The 23,242-nt window shown below is 45.9% G+C and overlaps 1 protein-coding gene across 6 annotated transcripts in view; it reads right to left on the reverse strand.

Annotated features, from left to right (window-relative positions):
• Ankrd33b (ankyrin repeat domain 33B) overlaps window positions 1-23,242 on the reverse strand; it is a 75,013-nt gene that overhangs the window by 44,592 nt on the left and 7,179 nt on the right. For 2 of the 6 annotated variants that reach the window (XM_076857468.2, XM_076857470.2), the window contains exon 2: window positions 9,279-9,352. The exons of 3 other annotated variants lie outside the window; for them this stretch is intronic. In XM_076857468.2, the coding sequence (XP_076713583.2) occupies window positions 9,279-9,352 (74 nt within the window). Of the gene's footprint in view, window positions 1-7,883; window positions 7,933-9,278; window positions 9,353-23,242 lie in introns of those variants that run through there. One more of the 6 variants, XM_076857469.2, reaches the window with a different exon arrangement.

Below are 23,242 nucleotides of genomic sequence, written 5' to 3' on the forward strand. Positions count from 1 at the left end.
AGAATAACTAATTTCCAAGGGTGCTGGCACATAATTAAGTCATTTTGTTGTTTGGTTTGATTTTTTTCTAGCCTAGAACAATCTGTTCCACTCATGCCAAGAACAATAGACTCCCCCGCGCCCCCAGGCACAGGCAAGATCTTCTCAGTTGGCTGAACCCCCATACAGGGCCTGTGGCAGGAGTCTCACCGGGTCCCACCAGCCACCAGACCCTGTACCTATGTCCAATGCCCAGCCACAGAGAACACACGGATCCACTTGGTGATGGTGAGGAGACTCCCCACAGCCCGTCCGGTCCCCTTCCCAGGCAAGCGCAGGCCCAGACGCCTCCCATCAGCAGATGCTCCGGGCCAGGCTGCTGAGCCCCGGAGCTCATGTAAGTGCAGGCAGACCTTCTGCTGGCCTGGAACCTCCATGCCACGCCCTCCCTCCCTGACGCAGCCTTACATCCAGCAACTCCTTCACCCCCACCGCACAGCCCTTCCCATCCTCCATCACCAAGAAAACCCCAGTTCTGCCCCTGGACCTTGCAGCCAGCCACCTCCCGGTCCCCACCCATCTGTGGTCAGGTCCTGCCTGTTCCACATCCTCCCTGTGGGTCCCTCAAGCCCAACCCCACCAGGCCCCCAGGCCTGGCAGCTTTGGGCTCCAGGCAACACACTGTCAGAGAACCCCTCTCCCGTTACCTCCTGTGCTCCCAGGAACCCTTCCTCCAGGTCCCTGTCTGACCCACCTCATGGGTGACACCTGAGTCCCCTCGAGACTTCAGTCTTAAGCCCCCAGCCCTCGGTGGCCCTGAAGGTCGTCCAGATCATACGGGGATGAGCACAGCTGCAGGAGAAGAGCAGGCAGAAGGGACCATGGGAAGAACGTGTGTTCTAAGATCCCCATGTGTCACAAGCCACCCCCTCTCAACCTCCCCCTAATCAGGAAAAGAGGAACAACACTGAATAGGGAACATGCCCACGACAAGGAAGAGAATGGCGGCCCCTGGTCAGCCAGAAGAAACCCTCGCCCGGTCCTCACGACCGCCACAGGTGGCCCCTCGACGTTTGGTCTCGCCAGCTTTGCTCACTTTAGAGACATTGACTGGATCCGATTCTGACTCGTCATCACCCCAAGCCCATGATATGACACCACAGTTAGGTCCAGAGACAGCCCAAAAACCAGCCCGATGGACACAGCAGTCTGGTCGCAGAGAGGAGCTGTCCTCGGTGGGAGGAGGCAGGGGAGAGTGTGTGAACCGGGGCACAGGCAGGGCCACCTGGAAGAGGGTCCAGGGTCAGGGGTGTTGAGCTGTGAGCTAGGGTGGGGGAATCTCAAAGGGGGCTGAGGGGCTGGGGGTTGGGTCAGGGTCAGGTCTGAGCCAGGTGCCTGGGGGAGGGAGCAGGGGATGGAATCAGGGGTCTGGAGGGGAGCAGGGTTGGGGGAGCTCAGCTAGAGCACAAGGTGAATGGGAGGCCGGGCCCAGGAGGAGCCACGGCGAGCCGGGGCTGGGTGTGGGCTGGATAAGCTACAGTTCACGGGAAGTTAAGGTCCTAAAATGCAACCAAATGTTATCAAGGCTTTAGCTTGTCCCCAGCCAAATGCTCCTCTGCAGCTGGGGCAGTCCCTGTTACCTTCTCCAGTGCTTTTCCAGTGCGGCCCCAACTCCGTGGCCTCACATGCACACAATCCTGGCCAATGCACTGATTTATCTTCAGGAACACTGATGTTCCAGGCTGGGAAGGTACTGGGTACCAGGAGGGCAGGTACTGGGTATCTGGGGTGAAAATACCAGATGCCACAAGCCAGGGCTCCACAACTCTGGGGCAGGATGATGCTGAGGGTCCTTGCAAGGATAATGGCGCCTGCTGGGCTGAGGGCCGGGAAGAGCTGCAGCAGCTCTCTCCGGGAACTGACACGCAAAGAAGGTGGGAACCGGTTCTGGAGGAAGAGCTGTGGGATGGTCAGTGACCCCTGAACATGCCTGCAGCAGAAAGGGGGCCCCCTCAGCAAAAGACACCATGAAACAGGACTTCAGCAAGTGTCCTCACTGGGCCCGGGTGCCAGGCACCTGGGATTGCAACCCCACACACACACCCAGGTGACTGATGGGTGCTAGGAGGTCCATCTGCATGGTTCTAGCTGGTCCCCTGGGGACCCAGGCAGATCAGAGGGAGGAACTAGAGGAAGGGAAGCCATCCTGTTGGGCAGCTGCACTCCTCAACGTTGGCCACAGCTTGTCCTTCCTGGCTCTGTTCTAGGCCAAATGCCACTCTCCTTGTCTCTTGGGACACGGGGGTCTTCTGGTCCTTGCAGTGACTCACCTCAAGCATACGATGGCCCTCATGGCCTCCTGATGCCCTGCCCACACGTCTGCAAAGAGATCCTCACTAAAGTCCCCTGCACCTGCCCACCAGAGCCGACCATCTCTTCCCTGCTAGGAGCAGAGAGCTGCAGGTCTCCCTTCGCCATGCCGGGCCCGCTGCTCCCTGGTGCTCTCAGTGCTCAGCTAAGGCTGGAGGCCCCTACTGCTGAGGCACCTGCCCCACCTTTAGAGAGACAGGTGGGACCCTCAGAGAAGAAGCAAGAGGCCCTGTGCCATCTTCCATGCAAGATCCAGGCTGGTGGGAGGCCCTGGCCTCTTGTGGCCTGGTCTGGTTAGGAGGTCACTGCCAGGAGTGCTAGGGACAGGGCTGGCAGTGCTCTCCTCCTGACCCCGGACTAGAAACCTCAGCACACTGTTGACATGGGCATCTGCGCTGGCAAGTACAGAGCACTGCTGGGTTACAGCCCATCCAGGGTCCCATGTCGTTCCCAAGAAAGTCCAAATGGGAACACAGCACAATGGACCGAGAGGTGAGCCCTTCATACAGCTCCACGTGTTCAACTTCCAGAACAGTTGGAAGTTGTTCCAACTGTTCCTCCTTTTTTGATGTTCAATTTCCCTTTTTATTCTTGGTCCCTATCAAGTACCATGGAGGGGCCAGTTACACGTGCCCCTCCATTGTTCTGAACTCAGAAGCATGTCAGCTGATCCAATGCGGATCTAATGTCTTCAGTAGAAAAACCAGCATCCCTTTGTTAGTTCAGGAGTTAACTATTTCAGCGTATCTGGCACCATGCTCAGAAAGGCCCTTTCAGGACCAACTCTGTTCCTGGACTTGGTGGCATCCTGTCAGTGGCAGCTGCTTTGAGAGCAGGTATTCACTTTGCACATTTGCAAAAATAAAATCTGACTGTGCTGTGCACTCAAGTATTCAGAGTACCTAGCAATTTGCTTAGTTTACACTCATCCAGTCACCAGGAACCTTGACTTTTACTGTGAGGGAAATCATGGCTGGCAAGGGATATGAATGGAACACACATTTGCAAATCAAGCCCAGTAACATACATGCTGTTCCTTCAAATGACTAAATGCAAACGCAAAAGAAACCACCCAGCAACCAACATCGTCAAAGAGATCCCTCGTCAGTGCCCGGGAGAAGCCAGAGTTCACCTGCTCACAGTTCTCTGAAACACACTCCAAGCAGGCCCATTGACTTCTGGCCCACGTCTCAACCCCCAGTTCCCAAACCCCTCCTCAAGAGAGCTGCACATTCAGTAGGATCACTCCCTCCCAAGCCGATGGCATCACAGGACTCATTATGCCTATGTTACTGACAGTTGGCTGTCATAAGCCATTGCTGCCTCTGATTCACCCTGGCTTCAACTCTATTATTTGAAGTCACACCTGCCCCTCCATCCTTCTGAAATCAGAAGCCTGTCAGCTGACCAGATACTCCCAAGATCCACCTGTAAATTTTCTAATACCTGAACCATTGTCCTAAGTGAAGTAAAACCTATGCTGTATCCAAATTGCAAAAGTGGGGCTATGAAAGTCAGACCAATTCTGTTTTCTTTTCCTTAAAGAGGCACAATGAATTAACAGTTGCAGCTTTACCAAAAAAAAAAAAAAAAAAAAAAAAAAAAAAAGAAAGAAAGAAAGAAAAGAAAAGAAAAAGAAAAAACACCAAGTAAAAAAAAAAAATGTATGCTATAGCAATTTAAAATGCGTTATTGCTCAGAAAAGGAGAGGCAGTCCTAGACTGACTCACCAGCTGACTCTTCAACCAATGATAGAATTGTTTGTTTTTTGAACTTGAATGTTAATTTCAGGTTTATTCATAAAGACCTCAATCTGGACACAACAAAATGTCTGTTAAAAGATGGATAGAGCCAGGTGCAGTAGTGAATGCCTGTGATCCCAGCAACTGGGGAGACTAAGGCAGGAGGATGGCAAGTTCAAGGTCAGCTTCTACAACTTATCCGGGCCCTTAGCAATTTGGTCAAAATAAAAAACAGAAAGGGCTGGGAATGCAGCTCAGTGGTAAAACCTGGGTTCAATCCTAGATCCCCAGCAGCAAACAACCAACCAATAAATAAATAAATAAATAAATAAACAAGGTGAGATATCTCCACACAATGAATACTGTTAAGCGATAAAAAGCAATGAGCTACTTGCTAGAATGACAGGGATGGGATTTCACAAATATTAGGCTCAGTGAAGAAACCAGATTTGACGTACAACCTACCAAACAATTCCATTTACATAAAAAATAACAACAGAGAGCTCTAACCACATAAACAACCTGTAAGATCAAGCTGTAAGATCAAATTCTAAAACTGAGATAATAAACACAATGACAAAGTTAAGGAATGTCGTTAAGATTGTCACTGGAAAAGGGGTGAAGACAAGGAGAGGTGGATGTGGAGAGGAGAAGGGAACAGGTTAGGAATGTCCTTACCAGTCAAAAAATGCTGGATACAATTGATGGAAAGGAGTTGAGGTTGAAATAAAATACATTACACAAGGAACTAGAACAAACACAGGCAAAATTATGGGTGGGTGGGTCTGACTGGAGTAAGTAAGGTAGTAGCAAAAAACTCCATCGGTCACAGCGAGGAACCCTAAGTATTGTCCTGAAGGGATAAACCAAGACAGGTCACTAGAGCAGGCTGCATACCGGCAGGGAGGGACCACAGACGAAGGAAAGGAGAAGTGGTCACAAGCAATGGCCCTAAACAGCAGGCAGGTGGGCGGAGGTCAGGGAGAGTAACGGCTGCTTTCACTCCCAGGCCCTGCAGATTCTCTGTTCTATCACATGCACACACCATCTTAACAAAAATGAGGAAGAGAAAAAGTAGAATACTAAAAAGAATAAAAACACCAACACAGGGGGGGAAAAACAGAGCAGGTGGTCCAGAATAAGACCCTTCCTTTAAAGGCACATATGTGTTCTAGGAATAATCTGGACAGCAGATGAAGAATTTCACCAACATTGCTGTAAAAGTGAGTGATTGAGCATGACACATACCATGAATCAAAATATAACACAAAAGGACTAAAACGTTAAAGGCAAAAATCAATGTTAGCACATATCGATATCCTAAGGCAGTCTGCTGATCATGAGATGAGGAGGGATCTCAAAAGCATAAAAACAATGAATTAAATGACAATAAATACACAAATGTATTTAACTGCATAAAAACACAATATTCAAATATTCACTTATATCAAAAAATCATAAGCAGCTGGGTGCAGTGGCACATGCCTGTAATTCCAGCAATTTGGGAGGTTGAGGCAGGAAGATTCCAAGTTCAAAGCCAGCCTCAGCAACTTAGCAAGGCCCTAAGTAACTTTGCGAGACTCTGTTTCAAAATAAAAAATAAAAAGAGCTGCGGATATAGCTCAGTGGTTAAGCACCTCTGGGTTCAATCCCTGGTAGCAAAAAAAAAAAAAAAAAAAAAATCATGAGCAAAACCAGGCATGGTGGGCACACCTGTAATCCCAGCTACTTGGGCAGCCAAGACAGGAGGATCCCAAGACTGAGGACACCCTGGAAACCTTAGCTAGACCCTGACCCAAAATAAAAAGTCAAAAAGGCTGGGACACTTGCTTAGCACACATGAGGTGCTTGGTTCAATCCCTAATACTGTGAAAAAAAAATCATAAACCAAACTAAAAGGTAATCAAAAAACAGCAATCAAAATTAATAACATACACAAGTTTATTTAAATATCAACAAAAATATATTGAATATTAACATGAAAACACTAAGAGTACATTTTTTCAAATGAGAAAACCCCCAAATTAGCTGAGCTAATAAATATATGTGAACTATGTAGAACCTTACTAATAAGCAAAGTCATGTGATTACACTATTAACAAGAAACCAGATACTAAACAGTAAGGATCATACTTCAGAACTTCACAGAAAACTGATCACTCAATCAACAGTGCTGGACGAACACCCTGGCCATATGGGCAAGAGTGAGGCTGGATGTCCACCTCATCTCTTATGCCAAAATGAATCATTGAATACACAGCAACACTGGAGGAAAATGTAGATGACGACTTCTATAAACTTGGCTTAGAAAAAGCAACTGAAGCATGATAGCACAGCCAGAGACCACAAAGAATAAGACAGATAAATCTGACTCTACAAAAATTCAAACCTTCTCAGCAAAACACTGGAAAACAGACCAGGGACCTTCTCTTTCAGCCATAAGACGCTAGCTTCAATCAGACCCTCTGCCACTGAGATCAAGTAACAGCACTGACTCCATTTTTAAAATATCCACCCAGAGGCATCGCATTTCCAACACAACCAGGTCTCACAGCCCCCTGCCCAGGAAGAAGGTCACAGCCTGAAGATGGGCTGCCATTCTGGTCACTATCCCCAGGTGGCATTTGTGAATTCGCAGGGCTGTGAGGCTCAGAAACCACACAGAGAGCAGCAGGGAAGCATCAGAGCTGGGCTGAGCCTCCAGAGAGACAGTCTGAAGATCAGGGAGTTCACGGCTGCCCAGGATAACAGGCCTGGGAAGCACGCCAGGATTCCATAGGAAATCCCTCCTTCAAGTCAGGCAAGCCACAAAGAGCAGCGACCTTGCAAAGACTCCGACCTGGTCTGCAGTCTCCTGCCTGGCTCTGTCTGCCAGAAGCAAACTGAAATCTCTCTGGAGGAAGACAACACCATCCAGAGTTCTTCAATTTTTATGCACAATGTCTAGCCCTCCAAAAAAATTACTGGACATATTGGGAGACCGGACCAAGAGAAAAACAGACAAAAGAAAACATCTCCAAGGACATCCATACACCAGAATTATCCAAGTTTGACGTAAGTACCTAGCCAGGCACAGTGGCACACACCCGTAATCCCAGTGACCCTGGAGAAGGCGGGAGGATGGCAAAATTGAGGCCAGCCTGGGCAACTTAGTGAGATCCTCTTTCAAAATAAATTAAAAGGGCTGGGGATGTAGCTCAGTGGCACAGCAACCTTGGATTCAAACCCCAGTATCACAAAAATAAATAAATAAATAACTACTTAATATGTTTTTTTAAAAAAGATGACAAATGAATTTTACCAGAGAACTAGAAGAATAAACAGAGTAAAGATGAATCAACTAAAAAAATATAAGTAAAATATATATAACAAATTAAGAATATATGGGCTTGAGGTGTAGCTCAGTGGTGAACCATTTGCCTAGTATGCTAAGGTGCTGGATGATTCCCAGCACTACAGGAAAAAAAAAAGAATTTAAAAATCGGGGGGCGGTGGGGGGGAGAAGGGATAGGGAAAGGTTGGTCATTGGGGATTAAGTTACAGTTGAACAAAAAGTTTGGGTGTGCTATTGTGTAGCAGGGTGACCACAGATGAAATAATACACTGTGTATTTCAAAAAGCAAAAAGAAAGGATCCTATAAGTTTTCTTCATAAAGAAATGGTAGAGCTGGACATGGATGCATGCTGTAATCCCAGCTACATGGGAGGCAGAGGCAGAAGGATTCCAAGTTTGAGGCCAGCCTCAGCAACTCAGCAAGATCCTGTCTTGATATTCTTTTAAAAATGCATAGGAGCTGTGTTGCAGTTCAAAGGTGGAGCACCCCGAGTTCCATTCCCAGTTCTGAAGAAGAAAGAGAAGGAGAAGAAGACAAGAAAATAAACTGACATATTCTTGAGGCAGATATGCTTAAACTGACTTAAACATTGCACATGTACACATTTACTGAAGCGATACATTGTACTCCATTGACTATGTACAATTTTTATGTTTGTATGTATCAATGAAAAATAGATGCAAAAAGAATTTAAAAAGCAACAGCAGATTAAGCTAAAGAGCGAGTAGAGAACAGAGAGGCTAAGATAGAGAAAAAGTGAGATATACATGTAACATGGTGGATAGAGTCCGGAATACTTGAATTTGAAGAAAAAGAGAAAGGGGTCAAATAGAATGACAAGACAATAGAGAGAACTGTCCAAAACTGACAAAGATATTAAGCCACAAATGCAAGAGGTTCTACAAACCCCAAACAAGATTTTTTTTAATTACAAACTAAAAAAAAGAATGTGATTCATATGATAGACAAAGAATTAACATCTTTAGCATATGTTTGAAAAAAAATCCTTAGGCCTCAAAAAGACAGACAAAAATATAATCCTTAGATCTCAAAAAACTGGCAAAAGATATAAAGAAGTATTCAAAAAGAGAAAAAGTATAAAATGCTAGAAAACAAATTCTATTGAACATGTTTCAACTCCAAAAATCAAAGACACACAGCTTAAGGTAAAGTATCATTTTGGGACCTTAAATGAAAAAAGATGAAAAGAAGCTGGAGTCACCAGTGTAGGCAAGCATATGGGTATGACCCTGCTAGTAAGCTGTGCTGCCATCTGTCAGGTGAGGTCTCTAGGCTAGGTGTGATACAGGCAGGGAGGCACGGGGAGGCACGCCGAGACAGGAACAATGACAAGATAGAGTTTATTACCCACCGAGTCCAAGAAGAGAGGGCAGCTCCCCTGACCAGGCCAGAGAGACTGGAGGAGTCTTCCAGAACAAGTGCAATCAACTATCTGGGGGCAGCAAGAGAGAAGGGCAGGAACCAGGGGCCAGAGCCAATACTGAGGTCTGGGGCACTGCCTAGTGGTTTCCCCTGACGGGACAGGAGTGGGCAACGGGACGAGCACCTGAGGCCAAGCAGGAAACTCAGGGATGATATTACTGGGTTCCAGGCTTAAAACAGAAGTAATGTTGCAAGCAGCTCAGGGCAAAGACTGCCTTGAAATGCTTTGGTTAAGGGCAGAAGATGGATGCCACAGCAGTATTATCATGACAATAATCAAGCCCTCTTTTCCTACAGGGCAATTTGTTCATATGCACTATGTTGGTCAGTATAGGCTTGGTTATGCAGCAATAACAAGCAATCCCCAAATCCCAAAGGCTTATGACCAATCTCTGCTTCTTGTTCATACCACATGTCACTGCAGGTCAGTTCTTTCCCCATTGCTTTCCTTTCCAGGATACAGGCTGTTGGAGGAGACGCTACCTAGAAGAGGGAAAGGAGGGCACAGCAGATCAAGTACTGGGTCTTCAAACATTTGCCCAAAAGCTATGCAACTTGCTTCTTGCTAAACTGGCCAAACCAAGTGCATGACCACGCATGGCATGGCGAATAAAAGCCTAATCCTGCCTCAAGGGCAAGCAGATAACTTCAAAATACTGATCCAAACTCAAGCTCCAATAATTTCCCAAGAAAATAAATAGATTAGTGTACAAGAATACATGTGAGTCACTGTTCTGCTCCTAAATCATACACTAGGAATAACTGATGTCCACAGGAAGTCATGGATTAAATAAATTAAAAAATCCAGGAAAAGAATGCATCGCACTATGCATTAGCTGACGTAGAAAGATGCCCTCAATATGTGGCTATGAAAAAAAAAAAGAAAATTACATGTATCATATTATATTAAATATCTCTAAAGTAATACCTAAAATACACAATTATGTCTAGATAATAAACTGGCAGTGACTCCTTTTCATCTTTGGTATTTTACCTTTCTATATCATCTGAATATTTTACAATAAGCATACATGACTTTTAATGTTTCAAAGGCCAAAAGGCCATTTCAACACTTGTAATAATTAGTGTTCAGTATGATAAGAATATAGCAAAGTGAGCAATTTCACACCCCACTGATGGAAAGGCAAATCGGTGTGGTCTTCCTAAAGAGCAAGGAGGCTTTTTTAAAGGCTCATACTGTGATACCAAATAATAGGCTTTCTAGAGAGTGATCTAAAAAGGAAGGCCCCTAGAGCCAGCAGGGGTTGCACTAAGACATTCATACATCAGAGCAGGATCTACATAGCAAGAGGCTAGAAACAACCAAAATGCCCCCAAATTAGCCAATCATCTACGATGTATGTGGAAAATGGAGTTCGAAATTCTGATGCATTTCTAACATAGAAATGAGCACAGAGTGTGGAAAAAAGGGAGGATCTGATTGTATTTATGGATAACTTTACAGACTGATAGATCCTACACATTCCATAGCACAGGTCAGAAAAGAAACCCAAAGGTTAACTATCATTATGTCCAAGCACTGGTCACCTAGGTCACTTGTTTTTTTATTTCTTCTTTGTTCACTATTTCTCTATTTCCCAATAAGTATTTCTATTAGAGGCAGAAAAAAATATCTAACAAACATTAGTATTTGATGTCAGAGATGCTCACAGCATGGGTTGATCACTCACAGGGAAAACGAGGTAACTTCACTTAGGCCAGGGGATTAGAGCAGGTGCACACCTGTGATCCCAGCTACCTGGGAGGCTGAGGCTGAGGCTAAGGTAGGACGATTCAAAGTTCAAGGCCAGTCTGGGTAATTCAACAAAACCCTGTCTCAAAATAGAATAATAAAGGGCTGGGGATGTAGCTCAGTGGTACAGCACTTGTCTAGCATGTGCAAGGTCCTGAGTTCAACCCTAGCACCACACACACGCACCACACAAACACACACACACACACACACACACACACACACACACACACAGCAGAAACATTCTCCTGCAGTGAAAGATTCACAGACCCCCCAAATCTATTGCCTCTTGAAACACAGCAAGCAAAAGTTTCTCCTGGCTTCTTAGCCAAGCACATACCACTATTAAGTTAAAAGCCAGGAAACGTGATGTCCTGATACATGTAAATGCACTGGAAAGGCCCCCATTTGCACTGCTGATAAGTTAAACTGCAGGAAACAAATGAGTAATGTCCAGGTACATGTAAATGTGGTGCATGTAAATGTATTGGGAAAGGCCCACATTTGCACTGGAAAGATCTTTCCCCATTGAATCTGGCTCTGACTACAGGAGACTGACAGCAATTTCCTAAATCATGCATTAAGATGCAGCACAGAAAAACTTGTTCAGCACTAAAAGACGGCAGACAAGGATTATATATTGGTCTGAATGTTGTCTTAGAAACTACAGAAAGCTGAGGGAAGAAAGTAACACACACACACATACACACAGAGTTATAGGAACCTGACGCACACCACATTCCCACACTGTGTCAGATACAATGATTTCCACCTGGAATTGTGGCACCAAGACTTTCCTCCATCCTTCACAGAGGGCTGTATTATTCCACACTGTCGCATAATGAGCAGAAACGACCGGGACTCTCAAGACACATGGACTGTACCACCGTCCACTGGAATCATCAGCAAAGAACTGGGCCTGGCGGAGGACTGATAAAAAGCATGTGTCTCAGGGGAGGACCCAGAGGTGGGGCCACACTGTGAGGCCACCCATGTGACTCCAGGACCACAGCTCTGCTTCAGGTGGGCCCCTCCTTAACTCCACAGCCCAGGGCCCCTTCTTCCATGGAGGTGCCCAGCAAGCAGCAATCCCAACCAGCGTGCACCCCACGGCCAAGCGGGCCTCTGGGCAGCAGGCAGGGGGCTCATGAGGAAGTGCAGCACCCAGGAAGTGCTTTGCAGTTCTGGGTGCTTCCCTTCACCGGAGCAAGGGCAGCCTCGTCCTCCTCACTCCCGTGGTCACACGCTGAAACCTGAGTCCAGTGGAAGTGGACGCTCCAGCTGGAAGTGGGCCTGACAGCCACAGCTTAAGGTCTGCAGTGAATCACTAGTCCCTCAGGTTTTCTCCTCCTCCCGGCCTGCTCTGCCCCAGCCTCTCTGCCTCCTGGCTGTTCTAGAACATTCCAGGCTTCCCACCAGCTCCATCTGCCTGGAACATATTTGCCTAAACTTCCAAGCAACACAACTTTCTCTACCTTTGAGTCTTTACTCAAAGTTTCCTTCCTCAGCAAGGAAGGGAAATTTCAGCATTGACCCGGGACTGCAAGAGCCGTCCATCCCCTGCCTGTCCATCCTTATCCTTCCTCCTGAGCACTTACCAGCCTTCTCTTGCTAAGGATCTCACTCTTGCTAAGTCTCAGTCATCTCACTGTCTCTTTCCCCAACAGCAAATAAGCTCATCAGAGAAACAATCTCCCTCTCAGTTCAGGGTTCTACCCCTAGAACAGCACCTGGCACAGGTATAGACATTCAATAAATACTTGCTAAGTAAATGAACACATTAGACTCCAAAAAGGCAACCTAAGGCACAATCAAGCATATTTAAGGCAAACTGTATTATGTAAAATTTCTTTTTTTAATTTTTTTCTAGTTGTTAATAGACCTTTATTTTATTCATTCATTTATATGAGGTGCTGAGAATTGAACCCAGTGCCTCACACATGTCAGGCAAGCACTCTACCACTGAGCCACAACCCAGCCCTGAAGTATATCTTTTTAAAGGGAGAAACGCAAGGCATAAAATATTTGCTTCATTTGTTATTAGTTATTAAAAATCCCTTAAATATTCAGTTTTCTTGGCTGAATACATATCATGCAATCTTGCTGAGCATGAGGTAGGTTGTCTCTGGCTCTTCATTAGCTTCGTTTTCAATTAAATTTTCACAGCACACATGGTGGTCACCTCCACTCACCCACGATGTCCCCCGTCGCAGGCACGAGATAAATGTAGAGGGACAATCAAGAAATCGGAGGAACTGGAGCCATGAGCAGTAGCTCATGCCTGTAATCTCAGCTACTCAAGAGGCTGAGGAAGAAGGATGGATCAGAAGCTCAAAGCCAGTCTGAGTAACTTAGCAAGACCCTGACTCAAATTAAAATTGAAAGGACTTGGGATGTAGCTCAGTTGGCACTTGCCTAGCATGAGTGAGGCCCTGGGTTCAATCCCTAGCACCACAAAAAAAAAGTGTTAAAAAAAACATAATTACAACATCATAAACATAAGTGAATAAATAAATGAAAAGCACCTGATAGAGCTCTCAGTGAGAAAGAAGCAGGAGAGGCACCAGGCATGCCAACTCTGTGGAACTTTCTATGACCTCACAACCCTCTCCAGGTTAAAAGGTGCCCAGGTTCACGACTCCAGTGGTCTCCTCCTCCCTGATCTGCAGTGATTTTCAACTCGGAGTAACTGTGTCCCCAGGGACAGTTTTAGTTTCACAGCTAGGGAGCATGTGAATACTGGCATTGAGTAGACAGAGGTCAGGATGCTACTCAGCACCCTGCAAGGCACGGGACAGTCCTTGGGACCCAAGGCTGCTGGGAGCCATTAGCCAAGTAGGTATGACAATTTCCTTGCCAGCGTACCCCCCTGTTGCTTAGTGGATGGAAGGACTCCTGGAAGGTGACCTTGCTCAAGGACCAGGGCGGATCCGTGTTTAGGGTGTTCCCAGTTTAGGGTAATCCGAGTTTAGGGCGTTCCCGGTTTAGGAAGATTATTCCTGCGTATAAGGAATAGGGCGTATCCTGCTGCCTGAGTTCCTCTTGAGTTCTTAGGGTCAGACAGTATATTTGGGAGATAGAAGCCCAGTGGAGGTGTGGATTTGGGCAGAGAACGTGGATTTCCCCAGAACGTGTTTGTAGAAGGCCGGTGTGAGATCGGGAATAAAGAATTGCTGTTTGAATCTACAAAGCTGTGAGTGGCTCGTGATTTGTGCCCAGCCAGACTGCGGCACAAGGCGTGAGCAGTGCCAACACTGAGAAGCTTTGTCCTGCTTAGAAGACAGAGGATATCCAACTTAACGGTGGTTCTACTTCCGATTCTGCGACCACGTGATGTGAAGGTAATACACACGCAGTAGAAACTAACTTTGAATTTTGAATTTGGATCTGTGCCCAGCCTAGCAACAAGTGGTGGGTCCCACCCTGTCTCTCAGGCTGGACAGAGGCAGTGGGCCTCTGTTCCCATGGTCACAGGAGAAGCCTAATGTATGGAGGCTAGGTGTATTTGGTGTGTTATGGGAAGCCACCCATGAGCCCTGGAGACCTAGATTTTTTCCTTGGGAACTGTTCCAGCTTTCCCGTGAATATCAGGCCACCCAAGCCATGAGGTCTCTGTCTTTGCTGTGCTAGTGAGACAGCTCTCATAGCTCCGGAGTTGGGTGTAACCTGTTGGGAACTGGGCTACCCTTCTCCTACCTTAGTTGGCAAAGAACATTCCATGGAAGACCTTTGATATAAAGGTAAATAAAGCAAGCGTGGGCTCCATCTCTCTCTCTTTCCAGTGTGGAAGCTCCATCCCTAAGATCGAGAGCCTTCCTGCCTCCACTCTCCAAAATCACTTCCCGAGTACTGTGGTTTTTTTTCTCCATATTCTCTTTATTAGCTTTTATTCCGCAGCCAGCCTACTCCACCAAGAAAGACCCCAATTCCGTCGCCTGCATGGGATGTGGGCGAGAGTGTGTTTTCAGTTGATGATATTTTCACCGTAAGATGGGTTTGTGGAGACATGACCCCAACATCAGTTAAGGAGCATCTGGCAACTTCAAAATCAAGGGTATGTAACTGGCAGCAGGACACAGTACCCAAGTTCCATTCAGCAGCAGATACAAACCACCAACCATGAGCAACAAGTTCTGTGGAACTGAAGAGGGCACACGCTGAATGGGACCAGGGTTTTCCCTCGCGCGGCTGACCTCACTTCAAGAGAAATCACTAATCCTACAGACAAAGCAGGGGGGCCTCAAAGCAGAGCAGTCAGCGAGAAGCCATGTGGTGAGGGCACGGGAAATGCATGCAAAAGAGACCCGAGATGGCCTCAGAGGGAAGGCATGTTCTGCATGGCTGGGAGCAGGTGACCCAGCATATGACTGGGGGACAGCAGGTCACCCGTTTGTATGACACAAAGGGATGCATACAGAGCACTGACTGGGGGGCCTTAAAGGAACAGTCTCTGAAGACAATGCTTTAATAAGAGCTGTATGTGGGGATAAAACCAGAAGTGGGAGCAGGACACACCAGACTATGGAGACTCAGGGGGAAGCAAAATAAGTGAGATCCCCATGAAAAGTGAGAGACCACCTTGGTGGGGCATGCAGTGCTTGGATACAGCAGATGAGGAAGGGTGGGCAACGAATAGGGGGGCAGCCAGGACCAACTGTGTAATTTGCACCCTGATGCAAGATGGAAATGCAGGCCCTGGTTCCCAAGCATCAAGGTTCAGAACAGGACCCTCACAAGCACAGCCTACCGCCTGCAAACCCAGGAAGCCGGCTCTGGAGGCAACAGCAGCAAGAAAGCCGGAGAGGCTCGAGGAAGGGAAGCCGGAGGAATCCTGCAGACCATCCAGGTGCCAGTGTGACTCTCGGGACCAAGGCCCAGGGCCAAGCTGGCATCAGCAGCACCAGACTGTCAGCAGAGGATATTGCTGAGGGAGGATCAGCAAGAGCTCTCCAGAGACAGGACCAATAGGAGACATGGACAGAAAGAGGTTTATTTTAAGAAATTGGCTCACATGACTGTGGGGGCTGCCTGCTCCCGGGGGTGGTCAGACCACTGTGCACGTGGCACTGTTTGCTCTTGCGTGCTCTCTCTCTCTCACACACACACACACTCGCATGCACACACTCACACGCATGCACACACACCTGGCTGAGAGGTGATAGAGTCTGAAACCCTGCCCCTGACACCTTCGCCCCAGGAGAAAGTCTCATTCCTCATTCTTACCTGGGGGAGAGAGAAGAGGCAGCCCCGCCAAGGCCAGGAGAAGCTTTGGGGGTGGGTGGGAAGAAATCAGAATTCATGGGGGTGAGGGTGACAGCCAAGAGAGGGGCCTTTGTGACACCCACTCACCAGGGAAGCCCTAAGTGTCCAAGGGCAGGCTCACCCTGAGCCCAGGCTGCAGGCAGATCAAGGGCACCGCACCCTCCACCCTCAGCCCTTGGCCTTGGCCAGCTGGACACCTCAAGGGCCTGCCAGGCCCAACCCACTGGCAAGTGAGTTTGGGTTTTGTTTGGCTTTTCCTTGATGTCAGGAGAGACACAGCAGGTGGATAAGAGGAAAGGAAGGAAGCGGCAGGAGGGCAGATGGACACGCACAAGGAGGAACTGTAGGCAGGAGATCACAGGGCCAGGCTGACCTGGGGCACTTAGCGAGGCCCTGTCTCAAAACAAAATGATGTTCAAAAAGCCTGAGGCTGTAGCTCCGTGGTAGAGCCCTTGCCTGGCGTGGGTGAGGTCCTGGACTCAACAAGAACAACAGAAGATACTGAAAATCCACCCTTCCCTAGGCTGGCACCACAGAGTTAGGAGCAGGGGACCTGCCGACACACGTCGCCCTTGGTGCGGCAGGCAGTTCCCGGGAGTCAGCTCTCACTGAGGGATGTTACTGAGAATGTCAAGGCGTGTTGACATTAAGTTACAAGGATCCAGTTCTTTCATAAGAATCCTTCTATAAATAATGTAAAAGTCCTTCTATAAATAATGTACATAATCTACAGAAAGTAGCTTAGTGGTTGCTTAGGGATGGGAGGGATTTAAGGTGAGAGCTAAAAGGGTCTGAGATTCTGGAGTGATGAAAAGCTGCTACATGTCTGTGGCAGTGGCTGCCAATCATCCGTGGGTATCTGAGAAACACCGATTTTCATACCTTGAACCAGTGAACTGTATGGTATGTGAGATCAGTGCGACTGTATTCTTTTTTATTTTTAAAGATTTCTTTTTTTCCACTTTCTCTTGCAAATTACTTTGCGGGTGGGTTCATGGGAGGGTGTTGGGGATACAACCCCAAGCTGGTACATGCTAGGTAGGTGCTCTACCCCTGAGCCACATCCCTAGCCTTTTATATAATTTGATTTTGAGACAGGGTCTTGCTAAGTTGATGAGGCTGGTCTCAAACATGTGGTGTTCCTGCCCGAGCCTCCCAAGTAGCTAGAATTACAGGTGCGACTTACCATGACTGGCTTCAAATGATTTCTTTCTGTTTTGCATTTTGGAGATTTTTTACTATAGAATTTTAATTAGCTTTCTTTTTATAGGCTTTTTTTCTTAAGCATACTCTGATTATTTAATTTGAACTGTTGAATTTTATTCATTTAAACACTCATGTTAAATAATCATAGGATACTAAAAGTCCACGTTTTCAGAGCTGAAGAACATCTATATGTGAGTCTATTTGATTTCTGGGTAGAGACCCTGGGATTCTGTAAGTATAAGTGACTTTCAAAGTCATGCATACGTAATTCTATTCAAATATTTTTAAAACTACATATTCCACTTGTTGGAAAGATATTCAAAACACAAAACTTTATTATTTCTTCAGCATTTGATATTGTGTTTTTTTAAAATCCTTTTATTTGTTTTAATTAGTTATACATGACAGCAGAATGAATTTATGCACTTTGATATACATAGATGGGATATATTCTCATTTTTCTAAGTGTACATGTTGCAGAATCACATTGGTCATGCAGCCACATATATACATACAGATATGATGTCTGTTTCATTCTACTGTCTTTCCTATCCCCACATCCCCTACCCTACCATCACTTCCGTTACCTAACCTAAGGTAATGCTATTCTTCCCTAGTGCCCCAGCCTTACTGTGAATTAGCATCCGCATATTAGAGAAAACATTCAGCCTTTGGTTTTATGAAATTGGCTTATTTTGCTTAGCATGATATTCTCCAACTCCAACCGTTTTCTGGCAAATGCCATAATTTCACTCTTCTTTAAAGCTGAGTAATATTCCATTGAGTATATATACCATATTTTCTTTATCCATTCATCTATTGAGGGACACCTAGGTTGGTTCCATAGTCTAGCTATTGTGAATTGAGCTGCTATGAACATTTATGAGGCTGCATCAATATAGTATGCTGATTTTAAGTCCTTTGGGTCAAATGGTGATTCCATTCCCCGTTTTCTGAGGAATCTCCATACTACTTTCCATAGTGGTTGCACCAATTTACAATTCCACCAGCAATGTATGAGTGTACATTTTTCACCACATCCTTGCCAACATTTATTGTTGCCTGTATTCTTGATGATTGCCATTTTGACAGGAGATGAAATATTAGAGTAGTTTTGATTTGCATTTCTCTAATTGCTAGATATATTGAACACTTTCTTGTAAATTTGTTGATCAGTTGTATTTCTTCTTCTGTAAAGTGTCTGTTCAGTTCCTCTTCTTCTGTAAAGTGTCTGTTCAGTTCCTTAGCCCATTTATAGATTGGGTTGTTTGGTCTTTTTTGGTGTTAAGTTTTTTGATTTCTTTATATATCCTAGAGAATAATGCTTTATCGGAGGTGCATGTGGTAAAGATTTTCTCCCAATCTGTAGGTTCTCCCCTCACGTTATTAATTGTTTCCTTTACTGAGAAGAAGCTTTTTAATTTGAATCCATCCCATTTATTGATTTTTAATTTTACTTCTTGCGCTTTAGGAGTCTTGTTCAGGAAGTCAGGCCCTAGGCCAACATGGTAAAGATTTGGGCCTAGTTTTTCTTCTATTAGCCACAGGGTCTCTGTTGCAGTGCCTAAGTCTTTGATCCACTTTGAGTTGATTTTTGTGCAGGGTGACAGACAGAGGTTTAATTGCACTTTGCTACATATGGATTTCCAGTTTTGCCAGCACCATTTGTTGAATAGGCTGTCTTTCTCCAGTGAATGTTTTTGGCACCCTTGTCTAGTATGACATAACCGTATTTATGTGGGTTTGTCTCTGTGTCCTCTACTCTGTACCCTGGTCTACAAGTCTATTTTGGTGCCATTACCATGCCATTTTTGTCACTATAGCTCTGTAGCACATAGTTTAAGGTCTGGTATTGTGATGTCTTTTCCTTTGCCAAAATGCCATTACTCAACAGTGACATTTTCTGTATTACTGATTTAAAGACCCACAGCCTTCATGTTACCCTAGAACTCACACTCAGAATCAACCCCTTTGCAAGCAGAAATGTGGAACCCACCCAACCCAAACAGAAGGATGATAAGAGTTTTTGATTATTTTTGAAAGTCCCCACTGAATTAAAATTAGGAAATGGAAAGTTCATGGCATCTTCAATATTTTGGGACCCAGTAAAATTGTCCACAGAGTCACTTCAGTCACTGCTTCTAACAAATGAGGTAGTTCTCATGTTCTTTTAATCAACTCAATACACTTGTGCCTCATTGCAAACAAACCCAAAGGATTTAGAATTGTCTATGCCCAAGAAAAGTTTAAAAACTATAATTTCTATTAAAAACGACTCACCAGAGCTTCCCTTGTGTGTTTTAAATAACTGAATTTTTCCTAGTAGTATGTTCACTCCACATCGTTGGAGGCTGAACCTCTCAATCCATCCCTGTCTATGAGCCCTCCCTGATGAAGGATCCCCGTCTCCCAAAGGCCCACCAAAAAGATGTGTCCTGTGTCCCCAGGTTGGGTGACGGCTCTCCTGTGATGAAGAGTCTGAGCTGAAGGACCCCTAGGGCCAATGCTTGCCTGCTGAGAGCAATCGCCCACCCATCACCCTTGGGCAGGTGAGCCCAAGGGGCCTCAGGGTGCCTGGCCAGCCCACCCTCGAACATAGGACATACAGGTGAAGGGACATGCCTGAGGCTCCTTCCCCTGCTCCATTGTGCCCTCTGCACTCCAGGGGGACGGGGTCCCCAAATGTCTGACACCCCCACCCCAATGATGATGGTCAGCAAGCTCCTGTAATCAAAGGGCCCCTCAGTGCACCAAGGTCAGTTCAAGGTCTCAAGCAAGGTCAAGGTCAACTGAGCCTGCTCTGCTGTACCAGGAACTCATTTCCTAGAAATATGCCCGTGATCTCACATCAAAGGAAAAAACCTAACCCCAGCGCCAGCAGAACTGACGGAGGAAAAATGTCACCACCACTATTTTTAGCAGATGACTATTGTCGCTCCAGTTGTAAAGGACCAAAGCCAAAAGTCCAGAAGGAAACAACACAGACTGACCCTCCCAGCATGGGAGGAACCCGGGGGATCCTCCGCAGCTGCTCACTTGACAGTGCAACAGACAGAACCTGCCCTGCACGTCAGGGATGGGACCGGCCCAAATCCAGGGCCCTTTGCTCTAATCCTTACTCAGGAGAACATCAGAAACAGAGAAAAGCTGTGGCCTTTGCTGGCACAATCCCTCGCAGAAACACCTCCTGGCCCAGCTACCTGGGTCTGGACTCTGATGTCCTCCAAGCCCAAATCTGCCTCAGTTCCATTTCTTGGGGCAGCACCTCGTTCTCTATCCACCTGGAGCCAGAGGTGCCCGCAAGGTGCACCCAGAGGATCTCCAGACCCTTCTCTGCTTCCTCCTGGTCTCCCCCACAGCTTTGACACCACCTCCTGGCACCAGCTGCCACTTCTAATGGACACAAGAGTCCTCACCATGTGGACATGCCATTTTCTTTATGATTCATCTTTAGCTACACATTTACTTTGCTTCCACCTTTTTCCCTGGCTGAAAGGGAACCAGCAGTAATGGAAAACCATTTGAGACGAATTCACCTACAAAAACTAGAACTCTGTTTATTGAGTGTCTAGAGCAGAGCAGAAACTTTCTATTTAAGTTCTATTCTGCATGGAACCTCAGGAAGATGTTATTACCTTCAGATGTGTCTCCATTTCAGGTTAAAGGAAACTGGGATCAAAAGATCAGGGTTTTGTTTTTAATTAGGTGGTTTAATTTGTTGGAGGAAGTCATATGAACGGAATCACACACCTTGTGATTTCCTGAGATCTTGTCACTCGGCATAATTCCCTGGCCTTCCTTTATTTTTCAAGCAACCTCGGGGACTGGGGATATAGCGTGTTGCCCAGCATGTACCAGGCCCTGGGTTTGACCCTCAGCGTGGCAAAATAGATGAACAAACTACATTTTCCTTTCCTTGCCTCAGAAGAATGACTACTATGAATGACTACTACTTAACACCCTTGGCTGGCACCTCCTTGAGCATCGGTGACATAGTTGCTCCTGCCACTTCATCTGGCCTTCCCTCCATACACCTGTCTGCCCCTCTTGGGGCAATGTCCCTAGCCAGAGTCATGGGCTCCAAATTCCAAAGCCAGGTAAGCATCCTAGAAATTCTTAGAAGCCAGACAGAAATTCTCTGTCCCCACCAAAGGCCTACTTTTGATCTGAGCTTATGCAGATCTGACATAAACATGCCTTTGGAAGCATACATTTATTTCTCTGATACTTGGAAACTGCTTTCAAATCTCACCACTCCAATCCAGTTTTGCCACTGAGCCACCTGTCACGTGGGAGTTCACTTCTACCTTAATTTCTGCACCTCTGACTTTAGTAGAGAGAAGAAAAATGTTCTTCAGTTCGGGAACACTCCTTAAAACCACCTCTTACAAAACATTTTATGTACACACGTTATAAAGACATCAGGGATTCTTAAGGTCCTGCTTCGTCTTAAAATCTGACCACCTAAGATCTACAAGCAGGAGCCACTGTGGCCTCTCTCTCCGGGCAGAGTGAGGAAGGACATCCTGTTCCCCAGGCTACGCAGGTCTCTGCAGCTCCCATGCAACCCACCTTGCCCTCGTAATCTCACGGGCACAGGAGCATGCAGACCCACCAGCTCTCCACCCGCTGTCTCAATGAATTACTTCCCAGCCCTCTTGAATGAAACACACTCTCTCTGTCCAATTTTACAACTGCTCTACATTCTTCTTTGAATTAAATGAAATTACATATTGGTTTACATATGGAATTGTTTTGACTTAGAGCAATTTTAGAATGCCCCATGGTTGTGATTTCTAGTTACTGGCTCCATAGGCTGGAAAGCCAGTCTCGAGAAACTTAAAAAGAAAAATTAGAGATATTACAAAGAAGTGGTATCATACAGACCGTGCTCCCCAAACTAGGTTAAAAGTTTTTCTTCTAAATAAAGCATAAAGATACATTTTTAAAAATTTAAGCACGATTCTAAATGACTTAGGTTAAAAAGAAAAAGAAATCATAATGTAAATTAGAAGAGAACAGTACTAAAAATACCACATAGCAAAATTTATGGGGAAAAGTAAAAGTGATACTTGATGGAAAATCACCAGGCTATAGTAAAAAGAAATAGTAGAAATTGGTGAAAAAGTAAAGATTACAGATCAAGAGCAAAAGTTGATTATCAGAAAATAATAATAAAGTAGATTGCTTTTATAATATTTGTCATGAAAAAGAGTAACAGCACAAATTTTTAAATACAGGATCCAGGTGTGGTGGCCCATACCTATAATCCCAGCTACTTGGGAGGCTGAGGCAGGAGGATTGCAAGGACACTCCTAAGGTAGTAGCCTCAGCAACTTGGAAAGAACTTAAGCAACTTAGTAAGACTCCATCTCAAAATAAAACATAAAAGACCTGGGGATGCAGCTCAGTGTTAGAATGCCCCTGAGTCTGGTCCCCATTACTGAACCATTAAAAGAAGGGGTGGGGGGACCAGTGTATAATACAGTTATTACAAAGATTAAAAAAAAAAAAAACTCTACAGCTTTATAATGATAAACTTAGATGTAATGGGGCAGTTTCCTAGAAAATAAAAGTTATCATAACAGACCGACCAAGAAAGAAACATGAAGTTTGAATAATCCTAAAATCATTTAGGGGATTACAGACCTGGAGATCTCGTGGGAGCTTGAAGTTTATGACGGACGTCAGTTAAATAAGATGTTCAAAACCACCCAACAGCCAGGTGCAGTGGCACCCACCTGTAATCCCAGCAGCCTGGGAGGCTGAGGCAGGAGGATCATGAATTCAAAGCCAGCCTCAGCAATTTAATGAGGTGCTAAGCAACTCAGTGAGACCCTGACTCTAAACAAAATTTTAAAAAGGGCTGGGGATGATGTGGCTCAGTGGTTTCAATCCCCAGTATCAAAAAACAAAACAGAAAAACCCCAACACCGATTGCCCCCTAGCAATCCCATTCCTCCTACAGGCAGGAGGTGAAGATGGGAAGCTGAGGAACCCCAGGGAGAGGCCCTGAGGGGGTCAGACCCTTCACCAGCAGCCTCAAAGCTAGGTCTGGACCCAGCCCTGCCCCACCCCTCTCTCTCTACCCTGAGCCCCACTCTGCCAACTACGAAACGGAGGGGTTATGACATGCTGAAGTTTGGATCTCT

The sequence above is a fragment of the Callospermophilus lateralis genome, chromosome 5, assembly GCF_048772815.1.
Source record: "Callospermophilus lateralis isolate mCalLat2 chromosome 5, mCalLat2.hap1, whole genome shotgun sequence".
Classification (NCBI taxonomy): domain Eukaryota; kingdom Metazoa; phylum Chordata; class Mammalia; order Rodentia; family Sciuridae; genus Callospermophilus; species Callospermophilus lateralis.